This window comes from Pygocentrus nattereri, chromosome 2, assembly GCF_015220715.1.
Source record: "Pygocentrus nattereri isolate fPygNat1 chromosome 2, fPygNat1.pri, whole genome shotgun sequence".
NCBI lineage: Eukaryota > Metazoa > Chordata > Actinopteri > Characiformes > Serrasalmidae > Pygocentrus > Pygocentrus nattereri.
The window spans coordinates 34,244,038-34,267,299 of NC_051212.1; the positions used below are offsets into that span (position 1 = coordinate 34,244,038).

Consider the following 23,262-nt stretch of genomic DNA (forward strand, 5'->3'; position numbering starts at 1 on the left):
CTCGGCCACTCAGGAGCCGCCGGTGGGCGTGGTGTGCGTGGCGAAGGCCGGGTTGGGGTGCACCGCAGCGCATAGCCTACACAATGGCTGCTGGAAAGAGGAGAAAGCAAACAATTTTCAGGCCCGCCGCGTCCAGCAAAAAATATGAGAAAAAAATTATTAAAAATTCGGAGAACAGTTGAAAGTCCAGAAAAACGCCCCAGAAAGGATGTTAAGGCTCCCACGGTAAGTTTGGCGGCAGTTAAGCAAACCGTTACGGCGTTCTTGAATTAAAATATCGGGGTTATTCAAATTATGAGAGTGAGGGTGAAGCTAAGGGGGAGAAAAAAAAGTTTGTGTTAATCAGCGCCCAGCTCGAGACGTGAGAGAAAAAGCAGCGGAGGGAAGAGAAATGCGCAGAAAAAGCTAAATAAGCTGTGTTATGAACTTCTTGTCGCGTCGCGCCGAATGCAAATGAACGTCAACAAACAGAGGAAGTGCTGGAGTTTTTAAAAAGTTGAGAGAGCGAAAAAAAGTTTTGCAATTGAGTCCAGTTTTAGTTTTTTTTCCTCGCTTTTTCTCTCTGTGAATATAATAAACGACGGAGCCGCGAGGACAGTTAGCCGTGACGAAGACCAGCGCGTTCAGGGCAGAAAGAGGTGATCAAACTCAGAATGAGTGCGACGCGGCCGCCGCTGCAGCTCGCAGTTTGACACATTTACGTGCACCGCCAGACGAGCACCGTAAACACGGCGGCGGCGCGTTACAGCCGAAGCGCGTTCACGGTCGGTCCCCGCGCTCGGCTGGAGTTGTTGGGCTTCGCGGCGAGGAGAGAGTGCAGAGAGGAGAGGAGAGGAGAGAGAGAGAGAGGCGCTCGGGTCCGCGCCTCGTATCGGACGTGATAACGGCGTTTTTCCCGCGGAGCGCCGTGTGAAGGGGGGAAGGGGGGCTGCTTGTCAATATCGCAAACAACCAAAATGGAGGGAGAAAGTTTAAGGGGGGACTAATTGTGAGCTAAACATGTGTCCGCCTGCTTCATAACACCTCACACACTCACACAAACACACTCACTCTCTCTCTCACTCTCGGCGTGTGTACAGGACCCGGTGAGTTACGGCGCTGAGCTCTGCGTGACCGCGATTGTGTCAAAGTTTGTGTGATTGAGGGAGGGGGGCAGCAGGAGGAGGAGGGGTTTGTTGAGAGCCTGTTGAGTGGTCGGCGGTGGTCTTCTGGCGTGTGTGGATGGAGTCTGAGTCGTGAGGGGTTTAGCATGTAGCTCTGCGATCCTGCCCTGTTGTTGTCATATGAGCGGAGTGAACTTGCTGCCCGCGCGAGCTCTGCTGGAGAGCCTCTCGCGCACCGCCGTGTGTTTTAACATGGTTTTAAACGCAAATTTTCCGCGCGAGCTGCTGGTGCGGCGTGCTGCTCCCGCGAGGGGATGAAAGGAGGAGCACGTGTGGCATGGCTGGGTGTGTGAAGTGGAGGGGGGGTGGTGGTGGTGTGGGGAGCGGTGGGGGGTTGATACCCCTCATCCTTAATGCCCCCTGAGTGTCCTTCTCTGCAGTGACCGGGTTCAAAGTGGCGGTGTGTCGGGGGGGCTGCAGCCCTCAGACGCCGCGCTGGGGGGTTTAAATCTTCTGTCGTGGTGAAAAGAAAAAGGTTTTCGCGTCTTTTCCCTCCGTTATTCCTGTTTTCCGCGCTGGTCGGTCCTGTCGGGGCTCCACGTGTCCGGTCGCCTTTAAAGCTCGCGCAGCTCCGCGGGCCGAAGGCAGCGTCTTAAAAACTTTATTCCACCGGGTTGTTTTGATCAGCCTGTTGTGTTTGTAGGAGGAGGGGGAGGTGTGGAGAGCGCCGAGCAGCTTCGTTTGAGGAAGAAAAGCGCGTTTGTGGACGTTTGGGTTGGGCAGCAATGAAACGCTGTTTTTGTTGTTTTATTTGATCGCCCTGTTTTGTGTTCTGCCCGTTATAATCTAGAAAAAAGAGTAAAGACGTGTGGTTTAGTGGAGCGCCTGCTGAAAGTGTTCCACTCCTTTCATTTTTATCCTCGTCTGCTGCGTTTTCAGTTTCAAAATAATTAAAGCTGTGGATGAGAGAAAAGGCACCTGGGCTGGTTTCACATTCAGTCATTTTCTTGCTGATAAATGTTGTTTTTGTGGTGTATAATAAAGTCACAGTTCTGTTTGTGTGAATACAAAAATGTGTAATTAGGCTTTAAATGGAGAAATGTAAGTTTATAAAGTTAAAATACATAAATTGTAAGGATGCATGTAAAAAAAATGATGTGCAAGAAATTCAGGCTCTAACTGTGATTATTTTCTGTAATTTCTAAAGTTGGGCCCTGAAAATTATTCATTCAGTTTTTAAAAACAACTTTTGTGGTGACTTTAATTTAGATTCTGTTATTAGATTATTTCTGACTAGAATAAAATAAATCTGATACATTTACAGCTCATTAAAATGATGAATGAATATGAAACATTTCTGAGAAATGATCTGAATTTTGGAGACTTCATCTTCCATAATTAATGTGAAACTAACTTAATATGCAGCACTGTTTATCTAATTCCCTCTGTTTATACAACACAACTTATTACTAGTTTATAAATTACACATCTCATGATGACCCTGAAAATAAAGATTTTCTTTGTAATTAAATTAGTGATTTTACCAAAATAATGTCGAATTTAACTGTAAATTAACAGAGTTTACACCACAGAATTGAATCCAGTGTAGATAATTCCACAAGTCCATTCTTCTCCATTACTTGCAAACATTTTACCTAAAAAAGTTGGAACATAATTTATAAGGAATAAAAATGCATTTCTTATTCTTTTTAACCTAAAATGTTTTTGTATCTGAAGTAAATGGTTATTAGGAAAAATAAAGCTGAACTGAAACTGTAGAATGTAAATGTAAAATTAAAATGCAACCTAGATTTTTTCTTTAGTTTAATGTTGCTGTCTAGTCAGTACAGTCAGGCAAACTGTGCAGGAGAACCATACAGCCAAAAGTCAGAAGGTAACTGAAGCACCATGCCATAGAAGAACCCATTTTGATTCCCTAAAGAACCTTTTAATGGATCTTTCCTTTTGGAAATGGGATGAGTTTGAAGAACGTCTTTAAAATGTATAGAAGCTCAAAATAAAGGAGAGGCTGTGTACCAATTATAGGTTTTCCTAGAACCATAAACCCAAGACTAGAACCATTCAGGAACCTTTATTTTTAAGAGTGTGGGCAATTGAGTCTCATGGTGCTGCTGAAATTGAATCAAACAGATAAAATGATGGATAGAATAGATATAGATGACTAATGAAAGTATAAAGCAGCTGGAGAGGATGAGTATGTATTGTTAGATGCAGAAATACGAAGGTTCTCTGAAGTCCATGACAGAAAAAGAACATTTAAGCAGCTCAAAATATCACTCACTGTCTTGATGGGGGTTCTCAGGCTGTCAGTTCCTTCCCTGTATTACCAAAAAAAAAAAATATATATATATTATCTTATATAAAATAAGATATATGTTGGTAAAATACTACTGGAGCATCAATAAAACCTGCAACACAGAATCTTAATAACTATGCATTTAGACAACATTAAACACTTAACATTAGTGCTAATTGCTAAAAATGTAGATTTTTATTTGTATTTTTCCTTTTTGAAAAGCAGTATTTACATAGTCTGTTTATTGAGTCATTTTGTCCCATGATCTACTGCTTAGATGTCCCAAAATTCCTTTTAGTGAATATACATGCTTGTCGTAAGTCCAGAATAACCTACTATTAATCCTTAAACAGCCTATGAATTAACAGAATGGAAGAGGGTTTGTAATTTATTACGCTGGACAGCAGTTACTGAAGGACACTTCAGGGCATGATTTCTGTGGGAAAAGGAAGAAAATGTAAAGTTCGGTCATCAGACTGCACAGCCATTGCCTTGAACTTAAGGGTGCCACATGGTATTACATTGTACCAATGGATCATGGACCGCTTAATACATAGAATATGATTAATCTCTTTCCCGTGGGGTTGTAAAAAGCTGCAGTAGGCTGTTGAAAGCTGCTTGTCTAAAAGCTGTGCATGTTTCACTGTCTGATCTCTGTAATATCACAGTCATGGTGCCTCCACAGTCTTCTGCCTGCTTATCAGATGCCCCAGGTATTTGGTCTACCTAGGCTACCCCTATATTACTGTGACTGCTGTCATTTCACAGTGTATAGCGCATGAAGAGTCAGTTGTGATCTGGTTAGGATTTTTGAATGCAGTGTACTTTATTTCTGTAGATTCCTGTATATTCCAATATGTCCTCTATTCTGTTCAAGACTCATTCTGGGTTCTGGACAAGTAGGGAAGCTTATTTATGTTTGATTATGGTTGCTTCCTAGTCTGGACTTGATGCAGGACAAAGATTGATGTTGTTAAAAAACATGTCTACTCTGAAATTGCGCAATCATATTTTCTAAAATGTAACCACTTGAGGTTTATGTTGCCGTTTTGTAGCTATTTTCATATTTTATCTATGCCGGACACCCAGAGCAGTTTTGTTGCATGTTTTGTGTGTGAATGTAACATCATCTATAAGAAAAAAAAAATAGAAATATGGCAAATTTCTAATTCAAAGTTTCTATTTATTTGCTTAGTTTAACACATTGAGAAAAAATGTTTGCACAGACCACATTTTGTTTTTGTTCCCCCAATAAGTTAAATTCATCAAATAAACAGTATTTGTGCATTAAAGTGCACAGAAATGTGTTCTCTGTAGAGGATGTTTTCACTTTTAAAATCAACAAAACGTGTCATTTGACCAGGGTTGCCCAAACTTTGGCAGACAACTGTACATCCATTTCGTGCTAACTGTGTAAAATAATTGGACAGTGTGGTCAGTCTTGGCTAGCTGTGTGTCGTGGATCATTAGGATCATTCGTCTGTGCACAAGAGAACTAACAGAAGGTCTAGGATTGATTCTATATGTGGCATTTGCATCTAAAGTTGCTGCTGTCTCTCAATATGAAGTCTCAATGTAAAGCCGGCAATCATGATTATTGCTATGAGTTAGATCAGCTATTTGGTAAAGTGGTAATGTCAACATAAGTCACAAATCATAAAGCACTAAGCCACGAGAGGCCAGGCATTACTGTTGTTTTATCACAGTTAAGGGCTGTTCTTGGGCATGAAGCGAAGAAGATCCCATTCCCCGTGGAAATAAAAATCATGGCATCAAGTGGCTCATTGCATTTGCCAACATGCATTTAAAAAAGCCTGCACAGTTCTAGGACAAGGTGTTATGGACAGATGAATTGGTAATGATCTTGGATAAAGTGGTGGGAAAAGTTTGGTAAATGAGACCATGTAATCTTTGAAACATGGTAGGATGGGAGCGTAAACCCACTCTCTCACTTCAAACTCTACCTTTATTTACCTTTGACCAGTTGGAGCAGCAGGATGACTTCTCAAGTGTACAGAAGATTCTTCAGTGCTCAAATCTGACCAAATGCCTCAAAACTCAAAAAGGTTTTAAAATGTTCTTGACTGGTCACCTGAGCTGAATCTTACTGAGTAAGCATTTCACTTAGTGAATACAAGACTGAAGGCAGAAAGTACCTGAAATAAACAGGAAGTGAAATTGGCTGCCTGGCACAAGATCAACAGGGATGATATGCAGCATCTGGTGATGTCTATGCATACATGGATGTGTGATATAGCTTGGTCAATAGAGATGTAAGACATTTTAAAAATATTTGAAATAATAACTGTTTCAGCATTTGGTTGCATTCTGTACACACTCAAGTGCCTCATCTAAACAGAGACATCTGTGAACAATTAATTCCTCATAAAGGATCTGAATACACGTGAAATATCTGTCTGAGCCCTACAGGACATGACTATTCATTCAGGGTCTGACTGGGTTCTGAGATCAGTTCTCAAATGTTTGTCAGGCTCAATTAGGGTTCAGATGTAACATTCGGGTTTCTTACAACTCGTCCATCACTTTTAAAGTATTTTAGCCTGCATTTACTCTCGCATTTCTTCTGACTTTATTGTTACTTGTTATTGGCTCTTAACACTGGCACTGGATACAAGGGAACTTTAACAAGCCCCCTCATTAGGAGTTATGGCCCTAAAGAGAGATTTGTTCCATTTAAATGCAGGTCATTAAGTTATCAAATCAAATCTTCATCTACATAACACTTTTCCTAAAAGCTGCTGTAGTTCAAAGCGCTTTACAGATTTCCAAACAACATTTGAATGAACAAAAAAGATGACTATTCTACTGTGGCATGATCTACTAATGGGACAAGAGCTGAAAGGTTGCTGGACTGGGCTGGTGTTTGGTGCTAGTAGTTTGCAAACTTCAGAACAATGAAATTGCATTAGATGGAAAAATTAAAGGAGAATTTAATTGATTTTTCTAAAGTTCTGCATAAATGAATATTTGGAAAAAATATACAAAATTACAAATATTTTTCCTTATAACACCCTGCCTCTACATCTCCACCGTGAACGGATTTAAAAAGTATCTAATGTGCCTACTACTATCTACTAAACTATTCATTTATATCCACTCTATAATTACTTCATGCAATAACTGTAATGTTGCTTTTAGAGGCTCCGATTCCTATCACCACAGCTTTGAAAAATTCTGACTTTAAGTTTCTCTAAAACAGAGCTTTTCACATCAAACAATGTGAAAATAATAATAACAATAATAATAATAATAATAATAATAATAATAATAAGTTGGGCATCATCTCCTTTTTTAATACCTTCAAACGGTTCCCAGAAATTCCGGCGGTATATGATATAGGGGGCAGGGGATTTAAGACTGCACAAAGCGTTGTTTATCAGAAAGGCAAAATCAAGCCTGTTCTTTGGTGTTTGGATCAGCAACCTAAATGGCTACCTTAATGTTAGCTTAGCGAGCAGGCTACAGACCCCAACAGTGCCACACATCACAGTACAGTTTTGATTCTGAAAATTGGTACTCTTGACAAGTTTAGATGATAAAATTGCTTGAGAGAGCAAAAGTAGAGTGACTTGTTCTATGATGTTTTGGAGAGAGCTTAGGTAGCAGGTGAATACAGAGAATGCGGTTCTGATACTAGCCTTTTGCCATGGCTAAGTTGCCATCATGTAGAGATGAAATTGTGTGGTATAAACTGTGCTGACAATATTCAAAACCTACTGATTGTAACAGGGAGTGAGGAGGCGGACGCGTATGCGGAGATAAGCAAAATTTATTAAGGGCAAATACAGGGTCATCATCGAAACATTCCAGGTTCATGTAGCCAACACTGATCGATTCGGGTACAGACATGACGAGAAACACAAACAACCAACCAAACAGTTCAGATAGAACATCCCACACAGTGCAGATAAAGACCAGCAAAGGCAAGGGGCAAACACAGGGCTTAAATACAACAGGGCTGACAGGGACAGGTGGAAACAATCAGGGGTGGAGTCAGGAAACGAGGGGGCTGGACCAAAACAAATGCACATGGGCTAAACCAAAACAGGAACACAGACAGGACTGGAAGGGGCCAATCGTGACACTGATGCACAAACAATCTCACCAAATTGTATGTTGAAAACCACAAATTAAATTAGCAGCACTATAAACTTTTTGTTTGTGTAATATTGTACATATTGTGTATATGTGGTAACATTAAAGGTGGCACCATTTAGCCATGAGAGGTTCAAAATGTTCAAACATGAGAATGTTGAAATGTTTTACTACTTTTTTAATGTTAGTTCAGTACAGACTCAGCTTAATAATGGCTCTGATTTCCCCCCATTTCTGTTCTCTACCTATAGGTAACACCAATCAGTGCGCCCTCTAAAATATAAATGTATGGAAAGTATTTATATATCCGTTCAGACCTGACACAGAACTTTGACATATAATTTACAAATACTAATTTAATTAATTAAATTACTAAGTTAATTTAAAAACAAATACTATGTTAAATATTGAAGTATACTGTATTATTGTCATACCACCTAACTGTACTCTGAATGATTGTTTACACTTTTGCCATTTAATCATGCTGAATATACATATGTATACACACATGCGCACAGACACAAGCATATCTCATGTTTCTATGAGTGTAGTCTCTTGTTTCAAACTGCAGTTCCTATTGTTAGTTTCTCTCCTGTGAGCACTGTCCAGTGTAGCCTGCTGAATTTTCTGATATTGCCACATTAGCAGTGTTTTGCTTATAAAAGATTCTTCAGACTTGGCGTACTTTGACAATAAATAAGTTCACGCTATTGTGGTAGCTAACTTTGTTTTATATCAAGAAAGCCATCAGTGGAACAGTCCATAAAAAATTGTACTTGCACAAAAGTACTACAGTAGACTATAGTCCAAGCAGCTGGGCTTCAGGGTGGAAGAAAAGATGATTTGAAGGGCAAACTAAAAACAAAACCGTTAATTGCATAAAAAACTAGTGATGTTAATAATTCATCATGTTAATTTGTCATTAAAGAATGTTGAGTTATATTCAGTCTCCAGTAGGTGGAGGCTACACTTTTTTGTCAGGCTACAGCTGGATTTGGCTTCAAAATGTGGTGTGGGTCAGGCTGGACTCCTGCAGAATGCTTTCAGGCTGTTTTGTTTAAGTTTAAAAATTCAGGCCTGATTAAAACTTTGGTTAGACCTCTGCAATGCTGGGATCGGGAGTAAGAACCAGTGTGTGATTTTGCTCTTTGACTATTATTTTCCTTCAATTTTTGGATCTTAGCCTGCATCCTCTCTTATTCCCTCAGGGCCTGGTCTCTCTGTGGTGTTGAAGATTCCGCCTCTCTTGCTCTGTCAGCATTCGGACACATTTCTCGTGTCCACCGCGTGGCCGGCCCGTGCTAAGCTGCCATGGCCACGGTCTCCCCTGATGATGACTGCCCCAACCCGGCAGAGCGCGACCGAGTGAGGAAGAGGAGGCCAGAGGGCAAAGGGAGGAAGAACTTCCTGTGTCAGCTGTGTGAGAAGGCCTTTAACAGTGTGGAGAAACTGAAGGTGCATTCTTATTCACACACGGGCGAGAGGCCGTACCGCTGCACGCACACCGACTGCACCAAGGCCTTTGTCTCCAAGTACAAACTGCTACGGTGGGTCTCAAACATTTTTCTCAGTCTCATTTTGGCCAACAAAAGCACAACAAACAAACATAATGAAACAATGTGTGCTCTCTTACACTAAAGGACAGGCAAGCATTAAAACAAGATAAAGACCTGCTCCTTTATCCTTGGGGAACCCCAGCAGAAGTGAGGGGGCACATTTTCACAACTTTATGACCTTGTGCAATATTGTCACAACTCCAAAAATACCCAAGCTAAGCAGGGATAAGTAAATAGGATCAGATAAAAATATCTTCTAAAGAATCAGGATGGTTGACATGAAAGTCCAACATACTCCAAAATACTGTATGTGAATTCATTCAAGTTCAAACTGACTGACCAGCTTTATCCAGTAGAGTCATGGTCACAAAGTTTCAGCCTTGGACACTCTATTTACGTATTTTAGAATCTATTCTGGCCACAACTGTAGGGATTTTGTCAGGTGCTTTCTGACTGACTATCCACACTTCAGTGTGTATACAGTAGGCTGTATCTGTCCAATGAGAAACACCCAATTACAAGAACTGTGACCGAGACTTTCGGAGCAAGGACTGGACTGAAAAAAATACTGTGTGGCAATCGCAGCATTACATCTGAAAGTTGAGTTTTTTTGGAGGCATTAAGTAGCTTTAAAGTGAGTCATGCTTGTGAGTTTGTTTCTTGAGGGTTTTTGTTGCAGTCCTGTTTTAAAAAACTGCCCACCCATACTTGTCATGCTGAACTAGTGGCCTGTGGCTGGTTATATTAAGTGATCCCCAAATGGCCTTTCCTGTCATGGTACTGGTTAAGTGGCAAGATGTATCAGACTTTCTGATGATATGCACATTGCTTATGAATGAAATAAATACTTCAGTCACTTACATGAACAATGTAATGCCATATCAAGTTGGACTTTCTGCGGTGTCCTATATGGAAGGAACCAAGCCACTACCCAAAAAGGGGGAGCATAATGAAGTCCTCTGTGGCATATTTAATGAGGGAAAAAAATACAGGAGCTACACAGAAAAAATTGTTTCTCTGTATTTTCACATTTATCCTAGGCCTGGTGATGGTAAACCGAGGTGCAGTGACAGCACTTGTTTACAACAGCTTTATGGTTAGAACATGACAAACACTAGCCAAACAGAGCCAAACATTACGCAAATCTGTCCATGACAGATGGGAGAAAATTTCCCAGGTTAGCTGTTTTTACCAGATGGTTAAAACAGCACTCACACACACAGCATGGCCCCCATTTTTGTAAGATATATAATTCATAAAGATAACAGATTATTTATAGCTGTCTGGTAACCAACGCTAGGCTATGTGGTTATAGGTGCTAAACTCAACAACATCAGCTTAGTGTGAGCCGTAAACATTAGCTGGTTCGGGACATCAATGATGGATCACTCCGCCTTACTCGCATAACTCCTACCACATCTATGTCAGAGCATATCACAATAGTTTGAACATGAGTGAGAAGACGCTGCTTCATGCTAGCCAGCTGCTAAAAACAGCTAGCCTTCAAAGATAGTGTTCTTCCACTCTCCCATTTCCCACATAGAGCATCCTCAGTTTACTCTTGTTTAAATCAGTGCTATAACTAGCACGAACCAACTTTCACTTTTGCTGCTTGGGAATACACTAAAATGACTATTTGAGCACTGTACCACAGAGACCACTTCGGCTGTATTTATGTGGAGCAGGTGTGATTTAATGCTGCTAAAGTTTGTTAGCATGTTGGGATAGACGCGAGTTCGCTCTGGGCCAGTACAGTTAAATACCGCTTATCTTGTCACTCAGACTTGCTCACAGAAGAACAGACTGCCAATCGCTCCACTCAAACAGAAAAGGTATTTACCTCTGGCAACCCATTTTAGTCCCCATTCCCTTCCTTGTTGAATCATGTTGAAAAACTCAGAAGTGCACCCTCTCATGGCAAGAGTAGTATCATTCTTCTTGCAGTGGAAAATGCCACAAGGGCTGTAGCTAGAATGAGAATGGTCTATTATATCAAACATTTATCAAAAATTTATACTGAGGAAAGTTATATCACAACAATTATTGTTATATCGCCCAACCCTACACTGATACCACATTTATTGTACCTAGTATAGATAAAATTGTACTATGAATGCAGCTGGTTAAATGTGCTCGGAGCAGCAGACTTAACATGCCCGTACAAAAAGCTGCTTATGTTAATGTATACATTTGAGGCCACAGCATCAAGTTTCACACAGGTAAAAAAGTAACATCTCAGCTCTCGTAGATCAGGCAAAACTGGCCTTTTCAAATAGCCTTAGGCGAAATAGCTTTGAAGAAGTAAGTATTAGACATGGTGACCAAAAAGACTGTGCTTGTGTACAGTTTTGAACTTTCTTACTAGATTAATTACAGTATTGTGGCCAAATCAATGACAACATACCACAATGTTCTTTAACCTGACAATGATTAAGCTCACATGATATGTGCTTTAACCTGTATCTGCTTCAGTGAAATGACCAAAATTTCTGGACAAAAGGGTTAAGGAAATACCCCTCCTCCTCCCAGCCTGGTTTAACCGTTTACCACAATTACTTTCCACACGCTTACCCGTATAAGAGGACTCTGGCACATATTCAGTATGTTTCCTACAATCCCCAACGCAGCCCTATTATTTGTCATTATACCTGCACTCTTGCTTGTTTCTACAGGCACATGGCCACACACTCACCAGAGAAGACCCATAAGTGCAGCTACTGTGAGAAAATGTTCCATCGCAAAGACCACCTGAAGAACCACCTTCACACGCACGACCCCAACAAAGAGGCCTTCAGCTGCACGGAGTGCGGAAAGAGCTACAACACCAAGCTGGGATTCCGCAGGCACCAGGCTCTGCACGCCGCTCACCGTGGAGATCTCACCTGTCAGGTCTGTCTGCAGCCGTATCCTAGCACCCCACTGCTGCTGGAGCACCTACGCGGCCATGCTGGCAAAAGTGCTGCCGGAGCCAAGGAGAAACGGCACCAGTGCGAGCACTGCGAGCGTCGCTTCTACACCCGCAAGGATGTGCGGCGTCACCTAGTGGTGCACACAGGCCGCAAGGACTTTCTGTGCCAGTACTGCGCCCAACGCTTCGGCCGCAAGGACCACCTGACCCGCCACGTGAAGAAGAGCCACGCCCACGAGCTGCTGCGGGTGAAGGCAGAGCCAGTGGAGCTGATGGAGCCGCACCAGTCTCCTACGTCTGGGTCCCTCGCGTTACGCTATCCGCTAGGTCACACTTCCTATTCTCCGCCACCCCCTTTGAGAGCTGAGCTTGAAAGCTATCTCTTAGAGCTGCAGGCGGAGGAGACGCCCAAGCTGAATGCTGCTGCTGCTGCCACGTCTGCTGGAGAAACTACGCCATCTTTGGACTTCCTGTCTCCCTTGTTCAATTTCTTGCCCTATGGTCAAGGGGCAGGGCCTGCCTTGGGGGTCTCTTACAGCCAGGAGGAGGGGCTGCCTGTGATAACACCTTCTCAAGACCCGGCTGACCCTCTAAGCTCGCTTCATATGCTCCCACACCCACCCACGCTTACACAAACGCATGGGCTCACTGCTAATTACACGCACTCACAAACCCTGAATACAACCACCACCCTGCCTCGCTTCCACCAGGCCTTCCAGTGACCCAAATATATATGTACACTTGTACTTAGCTATCTTAGCACTTACTCAAAAGCATACCTACACTTTACCGTCAACTTGGCACTTAATTCTAAAGAAGAAAAACACAAGGCAACACTCGTTTCTCAAGCCAGTAACACATTTTAAAACGTGCCTTTGAGAACATATCACGTACTTGTTTATATCTACTTCAGTCTATATCTGGAGACGTTTTAGCAATAGAGGATGTTGAACATCATCTGATAACTGTCATTCAAAATGAAATAATCACTTTGTCATAAAAAAGCATGTCTGCAAAGCAGAGCTCAGTTTGCAGTGAAGTTTTGCTCTCAGACGCTGAGATCATGTAGCTTTCAAAACCCTCCCATTTAGCACTTTGAACTTCAAGTGATGAAGTTCCATGAAAGCTAAAAAAAATTGAGATTTTTTTTTGTTGTTGTTTGTTGGCCCATAAGCTGTTGGGTACTGAAATGCCAGCATTTGAGTGACAGTGTCAGAACTCTACACAGCCAAAGGCAACCAAACCCCTCAGAGCCAGAGTGAGGAAGGCTCATCTCGTTTTGCTTTTAGTTTTTACTTTATTTTTATTATTTTTTCTTGTTGTTGATGGCCATTTGCCTTCATGCTGCTGCTCATTTTAAGGGCCTGAAAGTATCAGTGCAGATCTGCTTCACAATACAAAGCAATAAAGGGAAACATGGACAGACTTTCTATTTACAAAGACTCTCAAACGTACACACCAACATTAAGCACTCTTCTCCGTCTCTTTGTCTGTCATTTCCGTCTTCATTTTCCTTCTCTTTGCTCTTCAGATACCAACACAACTCGCAACCTCATCCACCAGAATGCTGTCCATTGCACTGATTCAAGTCAAAAACAAAACAAACGCATTAAGTTCAATCTGTGCATACACAGAACTCTTACGGACAAATGCAGTTCTACAAATATTTCTACAGTTGCCATTTACACAGGCTGTAGAAGCCCATCTACGAATGAAACAGTCCTTTTTATTTCCACAAAACTCCCAGCCAAACCTCTAGGAACAGATTTTGTTTGTGTTTGTGTGCGCGTGTGAATTTTTGTGAGGTCATGTTTTAGGTGACTATAGACGATCGAGATTATAGATGATGCGTGTTGAGTAAATGGTTCATGTTGAATTTACGTTGGGAGCTGAAGGTTGTTGGGTGCTGGAAAGCCTCCATGTTGGGCATATTTTTCATAATAGCACTTTCTACAAAAATCGGATGCCTTTGTTTTGTCCTGTTATTTTTTTTGTGTGTGTGTTAAACCCTTTATCATGAACGGTTTAGATGTCATATATAGCTCTTTATCAGATTGTTAGCATGTATATATGAAATGCTACGTGTAATATTTTTACAGGTACACTTCAGACAGTGTTTTAACTTTGTACATTTCTCCTGTTATTTTGCTTTATTGCACAAAATGTCTGTGTCTCTCACTGAGACTTTACCTTTCATGACAAAAAACAAAGGCTTGTTCCACCCATACTTCTTCAAAGCACTTCCTTATTTGTTTGTTTTTTTTTCTTTCTATTGGATTCTAAAATGGTTTGTATAAATCTACTCATGAATCTAAAGCAGTTTGTAAATACTTCAGTATTGATGAAAGTGTACAGAACTGGGAAGACCAGAATGCCTCAAAACTTCAAGGTGTAAAACAGTGATGTCATTGATGCTGCTGAGTGAATGACTCTGATTACATGGAGAATCTGATCTGAATTGCTCTGTTCCAGGGCGTTTTCACTGGGAGACACAGACCTTTAGCAATTCAACTATTCAGTTACAGTGGTACCATCATTCTGCGTGTGCGTATGGTGTATGTGAGGGTAACACAATCTCTCTGTTTGGATAATGCTGCTAATGGACAAAGTATAGCCCTTGATGGCGCAACAGAACTTCTCTCCTCTAGTTGTTGTTTTTTTTTTTTTCCTTTTCTTTTCAAATCCAAGACTGTGTGCTACGGAGGGAGCAGGAGTGTCCGTCTGCGTTGTATTGGGACATGTTGGGAAGAAGGCGAAGCCTTTATTCACAAACCTGTTTGGGAGCTGGACGTTGCCATAGTAACGTTCACAGGGTCCGAGCAGAACTGACCTCTTAATCTCGCAACCTGTTGAAGAAGAGAAGGAGAGAGTGTTTAGTTCAAGAGACAGCATTCCAGCCATAATGGTGTTTTACATTGTGTCCTTTTATGTCCTTATTGTTTTTAATCGCATTTCTGTAATGCCATCCTGTGATAGTGGCTATTGCTAATCATGTATATGTTACTTTAATGTACTTTTACAAACTACTGTTGTATGTGTATAGCCCAAGACAGAATGATTCATATATCTCTATATGTGCGTGTGTGCGTGCGTGTGTGTGTGCGCGCATGTATTTGTAATGAGAACTTGCTGCTGCAGCCTGCATTTCCTTTCGTCTCCTCCAGATGACATCATCCAAAGAGAAAGTTATTTATTGGCTGGCTGGGTGAGCCAGGTGTGTGTCGTAGAAGGTGAACGGCTGGCTGTTAGCTTGTGTGTCTGAGAGAGCGAGAGAGCAGGAGAGAGAGAGAGAGAGAGAGAGAGAAAGAGATTGTGTGTCTGTGTGCATTCAGACGACCTTTGCTGCTATGTGAGGAGAGGAGAGATTCGGTCCAGTGTTAATACTGTCCACAGTACTGAGCTCAATAAACATACCAGAAGGACTCACTTTACTAGGCTTTTTTCCGTCTATATTTGTAACAGATCCATGTGAGCAGTCATCTTAAATAAGGGTCAGTTTTTCTGGCCAACATTGCAATTTAAACACGAATACTGCCTACAAATTAACCCCTTAAATCTCAAGGGTCTGTAGGCTGGGCTCTCATTTCAGTTTCAATGGCTTGTAGGAAGTTGTAAAAATTAAGATAAAATATTTGATGATAAACAGCTGTGGATGATTCTACAATAACTTACAAAACTGCAGCACTGAGAAGGAATTAAAATAATAAACTTAATTTAAAAAAAATAATCCAATGAATCTATAGATTGCCTCTTATATAAAATGCTGTGATCAAATCACACTGATCAAAGATCCATTTACAATAATTATGCTACAAGAAATTACTATAAATCAATTAAATTGGTTTTAATTTTTTATTTTTTACATCATAATTTCTTGTTCCCAAAATGCTTTAAATTGAGAATAAAACATTGGTTTACATTGTAGTATATAGTTTTATATTATATTAGTCTACACTGTATAACATGACAAGTGAGTGCAAACTATTGAAAGGTAAAGTACATGCTTCTATACATTTTACTGATTTTTTAAGTTAAACAAGTTAAACAGCTTTCTTTCTACAATTTCTATTTATTTGGCATGTTTGATGTATTGTAAAAAATAAGACATAAAATATTAAATGTGCCATACATTTTCAAGGCAGGCCACATTCCGTTTTATTTTTTAGCAAATAAACAGTAATTGTGCATTAGTAACGTGCAGACGAGTGTTCTCTCTAGAGGATGTGTCATTTTCAGAAAAATAAACATGACGGGTGCATCCCTGAAGTATACACAAAGATTCAAAATCACTGACTAATATTTTTTACTTTATATACAATAATAACTATAGTTGTGATAAAATATTATTGCAAATATTATAAACAAAACATCAGAAGATATTTTATGTTTTATCCAATATTTAAAAAGTAATTGACAGACTGATAAAGAACATACTGAATTAATCTATTTATAAACTTTTCCTCCCAAATGTTGCCACTCTGGATATTTAATTACACTGCTGACAGTTTTCTCAGTCATTTCAGAATCTTCCACAGCCCTGATCACAAATATAACATTTCTAAATTGTTTTTTCCTCGCAGTTTTGTACACAAGTCTGTGAAGCTACACAGTGTATTAGAATCATTTTATGCATTTATACTACTATGCAAGTCACCTCAGCAAATTGTTTAAAACTATTTATCTGGACAATAACTTTGTATTTGTACAAATATTATACACTACACTATGTACTGTATAACACTATACAGGATTTGAAGAAATGCAAACAAATTGTAATGCAGTAAAGATAAATAAATTCTCATTTTAAAAAGATATTAATATATTTTACATTAAAAAAATAATTCTTTTAAAACTTTTTCAATTCTGAAATGAAATGGTTTTCTTCAAAAATAAGGCAATATTGTTGATCCAATAATTTACTAAAATCTAAGCTTTAGCTGCTATCAGCTCAACTCTAACATTCACTGAACTTCCTTTGCTACTGTTGATGCAACTTTTATTGGTTTAACTTATTAAACTTGAACGTGGTCCATGTAGAGCCCAGTTAGTTAAGACCACATTGAGCAATAGGCAGTATGTAAACATGCTCTTCCAACCAACAATAATAACACAGAGATTAACACAAATGCAGAACGTAAACACACACCCAAAGCAAGACTGGCTACAGGAGGAAAGACAATATAGAGCTGGCATGAAAAAACAAGGGAAAATCTTTGATTTTCTTTATCTTTGAAAACAAGAAATCATCATAGAAGTTACCCTGACTCTAAAGAATATAATTACAGTTATATAATTTAATAATTTTGGATATATATCATTTAAGTATAATAAATGTATTTGGCTAAGTGTCTCATCACACATGTGGAAATGCAATAAGGCTTGGAAAAACAATTTAACAATTTTCCTTCATTTGACTTGATTGACTGATTTGGCTGATTTAACTTGATTTGCAAAATTTAATGATTTGGATAATTATGCTCTTTCATTGCTTCATTAAGAACATTAAAAAAAACAGGCCAATTCAATTACACCAACTTGATTTTTTTTTCTTAACAAACATGAGTCAGTTCTGTTTTTTGAGCATAGAAGTACAAAAGGTTTGGTTCTAGATTTTGATGCCCCTAGTTATCGTATGGATTTGTTCAACTTCATCACTATTACTCCTTGTTTAGTTTAATGAAGCAGTGATTAGATACACCACGATAATTACTAGTAATTCTGGGCATTTTCAAGGAAATGGTTGAAGTAACACACTGACAAATATAAAATCACTTTTTATTGTATTAATATTAGATTATTATTATTAATAACAATAATAATAATAATATTATTATTATTATATTTTTTCTATGCTTATTGCTCACTGATAAATATTTTTTTTCTTTAAATATAATTTTCTCTGTTGCCTAATTACTTTATCTGCAACCAGTTTGGTTTTAAATTACTGAAAACATTAATTCAACCTTTCAGATGGTGCTGTATCATTACCAAGTACAGTCAGGGCTGGGATGTAACGGAATACAAGTAGCAGGGATATGTATTCAGAATACAGAAGAATCTGTACTCAGTCCAAGTTATATTTTCTATTCAGAATACAGAAGATACCTTTAAAACGAGAGTACTTTGAGAATATTTACCTGTTTAATATATTATACTGTTTAACTATTTTAAAGTCAGCACACAGCATGAAAATCCTTACTCTAAAGAAGAACTCAACAAAAAACAACTTCAAACACTAAAGATCCTGCTAAAGCCTGAGTGGACTGACTGACAGTTACTCCTCTGAGTTTTAACAAACTCCTTCTAGGGACGACTGAACAGTACAGTCTCCTCAGCTGTGGACACATTCACAAATGATAAACTCACCTCAGCTTTGTTGCTGTACTGAACTTGTGCACGTGTTACTTGTGTGTTATTAACTAAAAATCACACTGCTACTCACTTTACAGTCAAATCAGCAAAAATGTGTTATTGGCATATGGCGAATTGCTGTCTCAGGTCATGAAAGGACAGTGGGACTGTGGGAGCAGGAGTCGACTGAAGCAGGTGATGAGAGACAAAAATCATATTGAGAATTTTGTATTCGTTTTTGAATGAATGATTGAACGTTTCCTGAGCCATATTAATCAATTACATGAAGAAAACTGCCTAACAGTAACAATGAGGAACAATGTGAATAAAATAAAACATACAGCAGAGTCACCCCCCCCCCGTACTCTAATGTATGTATTACTTTTTTGTGTACTGTAATGGAACATGTTACTGAATACATTTAGCACAGTGTATTCAGAATTCAGCCATCACTACTTTTTCCAAAGCCTCTTCTAAATGCTGTAAATGTTACTAAGAAAGGACAGGAGCAGAACAGCTGTGCCACATTTAAACAAGCTTTGAAAAATATGAGCCGTCATTTTTAATTCAACCTCTGCAAAAATAAACATAAGAAGGATAATAAAATGGGTAAAAATAATTAATAAAAAAGTATAAAGAGCTTTGTTACTATGCAGTTTTAAGTAGTTACTAAACATAGTGTACATGTTAACAGGGTCTCTATAAATGATGCAGTTCTTCAGTGTCCCAGAAATACTAATAACACTCACTATGTACTCAGAAAAGCACTAAAGAGGTCTTTTTATTTCGTATGGAATGGAATAAGCAAAAGTGGGAGACTATTTTGGAGGGTTGGCCAGAAGTTCCTTCTTTATATTCATCAGGTAACATTACGACAGAAAGTTTAAAGATTAAAACCCAATCTGGTTTGTTTTATTTGGTCTTTGACTGATTCTAAGACACAAATTAAAGTGGGTGTTCAAAACCTATTCAAAATCCACATAAGTAAAACTTGTGCCTCGTTCAGTTGGTTCAGGTGCTATAGAGAAATGGAATGATACAGTTCAGTGCTTATTCACTCTTTACATCAGGCAGTGAGAAATGAAAAGCACGGGGAAATAACTGAACACTTTTATTGCACGCCTCTTCTCAAAAATGTTTTGCTGTTTAGAATAAAATATAATATTAGAGCAACAGCAGTGGAAAAGATTTTTTTCCTTAACTTTTATTTATTTAATTTGCAAGCTTTCTATTCAACTGAAACCAATTCATGAAAGGTGAAAATCGAATAATTTATTATCTATCTGAGATTGACTTCAAGTTTACAAACTAACACGCTAGGGAGTAAAAATGACATGGAGTGGAAAACTATATAAAAATGAACAAAAAATAAACAGAAAATAAAACAGGAATAGAGTTCCTATATTGAGAATTAGCAGAATAAATGGTCAATGAACTGTCTGCAGTTTTCTATAATTTACATAATACTGGGCAGTGTAACCACTGTGTGATATAAAATGATGTACATGACATCATTAAGTCAAATGAATCTAAAGTGTTTTCAGATTTGATGAAGTCTACGGCTTTGAAATTACAACACCGCCTCATTTTCACACTGCAGTTATGTGCCCAGATCCTCATACTGGAGGACAAAAATAAAAGTCCACTCAAGCACAATACATTTAGCATTCGTCTATGCAGAATAATTACACTGTACATGCTTCATCTTTTCCCACCATCTTCCTATCCGATCCTCTACTAGGCTGTTTTAGCTGTTGGGTTGTGCTGAAGGACTCACGTCAGCTGCTTTTTTATCAAGTCTATCTTATTCATTATGCCTTTTGTTGGATATGATAGGGAATTGACCTGAACAGCATAAAGTACTCTACTTCTCTCTATAAGACTTTCCAGTCTTGCTACTGTTGGTAACTGCAGAGCCTTTCTTACTGTTGCTGATTAGAGATGAAGAGCCTTTAGCTGATGAGAGATCTGAGGGGACAAAATGCTTTCGAACAGTGCTGAAACCACTGACCAATGGCTGGGAGTAATACTAAGTCTACTGTGTGGACAGTTCTGGTCATTGCTGGTAGTACAATATTACAGAAGGCCTATAAAATAGTACACAAAATACAGAGGTGGGCGATATGACAAAAATATAACATTTTGATACTTCAAGAAATTTTCACAATTCACGACACTTATTGCCTCAGACATTTGACTAGTTGGGACTTAGAAAAAAAAGGGCAAGTAGTGCTACATTTAAAAATACTATTAAAAACTGTGAACACTTCTTCTTTAACTGTAAGTTAAAGTGTAACACTAAGTGTTTGTATCGAGTTAAATGGGGCTAATGTTGCTCCACTTATAGTGAATCTTGTAGCTGGTCTGTTTTCTACAAGTGCTAATGATTCTGTACTGCACTGACACATGATTTATCAGGATAATGATACATGGTGTCATCTTGCTCAGCCCTAACAAAACACTATATAATGTCTTGCTATGCCTGATTCTGATTTTCCCAATGGTTCAAAAAAGATGAGATCTTATGCTTATGTAGGCTGAGCAGTCAAACCTTCAAAAATTCAAAAATGTTTTTGTCCATTTGTTCACTTTTTGTGGTTGATTAAAGACGCCAAAGAGCAAAATCACTCTTTCACTTTCCTAGTTGCTTCCTATGCTCAGAAAATGTGCGGTATGTAAAGTGAAAATCACTGGGCTAGCTGTGCACTAACACTAGCCCCCAACTCCAGCCAGGGTTCACTGGTATTCATCATGTGTACACTGGAAAGTCTCCACACACAAAGCCAACATTAGCTCCAAAATAAACAATAACACACGGCCTGAAATGTAAACGGCCGCGCTCTGTACCTTCACGTTACTACTTATATGTAGGTTAAACAAGACAAAATGAACTACACGACCATAATGATGATATTAGTTTAATCGCTCGACAATACTTACATTGTTGTCCCGACCGCTACTCAGCAGCTGGAGTTGAAGGAGGCCGCGCCAAGCTCAGTCTGCGCTAACGTTAGCTGTAGCAGCCCTCCCAACGGCCCGTGTAGTCCTTTACAAACTAATTTCATGAAACCGTACATGTTAATGCTGCTCGGGTGAATCAATATATGTGCGAATGAAATAAATATATCAGGTAATGAGGTACAGTTCTGCCCACTAAACGTAAGAAAACACATTCATGGCTCAGCTCTGCTAACCAAAACATCTAAGCTAGCACAGGCCGGAGCCGAGCCGAGCCGAGCCGCGGCGTCGGGAGCCTCCCTGTAGCGCTGCTCCAGAGCTGAGCGGTGGTAACGATAAAAGCTGTAAAGGGCCCTACACAGGTGGGGTCAGTGGATGGACCCACACAAATAACAGCTTTCACACCGTGTAGTCAGTTAAAACATGAATAAAACAACGCTAGCTAGCTGGGAAAACAACCGTTTGTAGGTAGCTAGGTTACCTTTGTATACACGTCTTTTACACAAACGGTCAGCACTGCGCAGCCAAACCTCCAGCCGGGGGCCGCTGGGGGACTGGAGACGCCGCAGTGAGTTAGTCAAGGTCTGCTTTTATATCGGTTCACTATTAAATAATTAATTCCAGTGAACGTTTTGCAGTTCGTACGCACGTTTTCTCTTATTCGTTTTCAAGATTTCTTAAATCGTCCCCTCGTTTTCTTTTAATCGTGAGCACGTTTTCTTTACTACTTTACGTTTTTGTTTATTCGTGATCACGATTTTCTAATTCGTTCTCTCGTTTTCTGGTAGCCGGGTCATGTTTTATTTTTAACTGAACGCACGTTGTTCGTGTTTTGATAACAGTTCCCTGAGACTGTCTGACGGGTTCTGATGAGATGATGAACAGACACGATCATCAGGTCCGGGTTTGATTTTGGGGGGTTTAAGGAAACTGCATCTCCTCTTCACAGCAAACGGCCCACGGTATTCCTGCTCCTGGTCAAATGGCGGTGTTAGGGACCATCACACAATTACAGTAAGAAATGATCAGCGTTTCAACAGCCTCACATTAACATATCTACATCTAATCCATAAGAGCTATTAAACTCTCTTGTCGTTTGACCTCATCCTACAGGAACGTTTCTGTGTGTGTTTAGTTTGAGTTGGCTGAAACGTCGACGCTGATCATTTCTTCCTGTCATTGTGTGATGATCTCTAACCCCGCAGTTTGTCCCGGCTGCGTCGGTATCTGTGAACACGATCATTAGAAAGCGCGGTTTAGTGAAGATTGTAGTTTGTTGTCTTCCTTCATTTCAGCACCAAACTGCAGCTGCACTGATGAATCTGAGGGCGTTTGTTGTGAAGAGGAGCTGCGGTTTCCTCATAGCGCCCCAAACCAGAATCAGACCTGATGAGCATCTCTCTCCATCACTTCATCCATATAACACGTCAAAACCCGTCAGACGGTGCCAGGGAGCTGTTAGTTATTCTGCACAGGACAAATAACACGACCTGCATCTACTACACTGATTTTGCGCACGAATAAAATAAACAAACAACGTGCGTTAAAAATTAAACATGACAGCTATTAAAAGAAAACGAGAGAACGAATTAGAAAATCGTGATCACGGATAATCAAAAACGTACCCACGAAGTAAAGAAAACGTGCTCACGTTTAAAGGAAAACGTGGGGACGATTTTAAAAATCGTGACCACGAATAAAAGAAAACGTGAGTACGAACTGCAAAACGTTCTCTCGAATTATTTTTTTAACCTCCGTCCCCTCCGGGGCTCCGTAGTTCACGATAAATTGTGGCATATTTGTTTTACACGAAATGTCCGTGAACAGCGGCTTCGGGGAAATGGCTCGCTTTATAGGGAGCAGGGCGCAGGCATCATTACCTCCAAATGGAACGTGCCGTAGAGACGCTGAAGCTTCGCGTCCCCACGTGATGCTTTCTGCTCCCGCCTTATC

The 23,262-nt window shown here is 39.7% G+C and overlaps 1 protein-coding gene and 1 long non-coding RNA gene across 4 annotated transcripts; one reads left to right on the plus strand and one right to left on the minus strand.

The window, feature by feature from the left end:
• Positions 1-95: 95 nt before the first annotated feature.
• On the plus strand, positions 96-15,431 carry plag1 (pleiomorphic adenoma gene 1). Of its 2 annotated transcripts, XM_017712432.1 has the most exons (3): positions 96-225; positions 8,745-9,083; positions 11,765-15,431. In XM_017712432.1, the coding sequence occupies exons 2-3, from the start codon at positions 8,848-8,850 to the stop codon at positions 12,720-12,722; spliced, it is 1,194 nt and encodes a 397-aa protein (XP_017567921.1). In that variant the 5' UTR covers positions 96-225; positions 8,745-8,847; the 3' UTR covers positions 12,723-15,431. The 2 variants fall into 2 exon arrangements, with proteins under 2 accessions (XP_017567921.1, XP_017567922.1); XM_017712433.2 differs by lacking the exon at positions 96-225 and having other exon boundaries at positions 8,651-9,083.
• On the minus strand, positions 15,163-23,260 carry LOC108436142. Of its 2 annotated transcripts, none has more exons than XR_005129626.1 (3): positions 23,190-23,260; positions 21,292-21,406; positions 15,163-15,258 (listed from the first exon to the last, which is right to left on the minus strand). It is a non-coding gene; the product is annotated as an uncharacterized LOC108436142 (long non-coding RNA). The 2 variants fall into 2 exon arrangements; XR_001858499.2 differs by lacking the exon at positions 23,190-23,260 and adding an exon at positions 21,791-22,868.
• Between the last annotated feature and the right edge of the window lie 2 nt (positions 23,261-23,262).

Bases quoted from the DNA above. Each gene is read 5' to 3' on its own strand.
- plag1 (XM_017712432.1), top strand. From the start codon at position 8,848: ATGGCCACGGTCTCCCCTGATGATGACTGCCCCAACCCGGCAGAGCGC. The intron at 9,084-11,764 runs GTGGGTCTCAAA...TTGTTTCTACAG, and splicing joins TCCAAGTACAAACTGCTACG to GCACATGGCCACACACTCAC.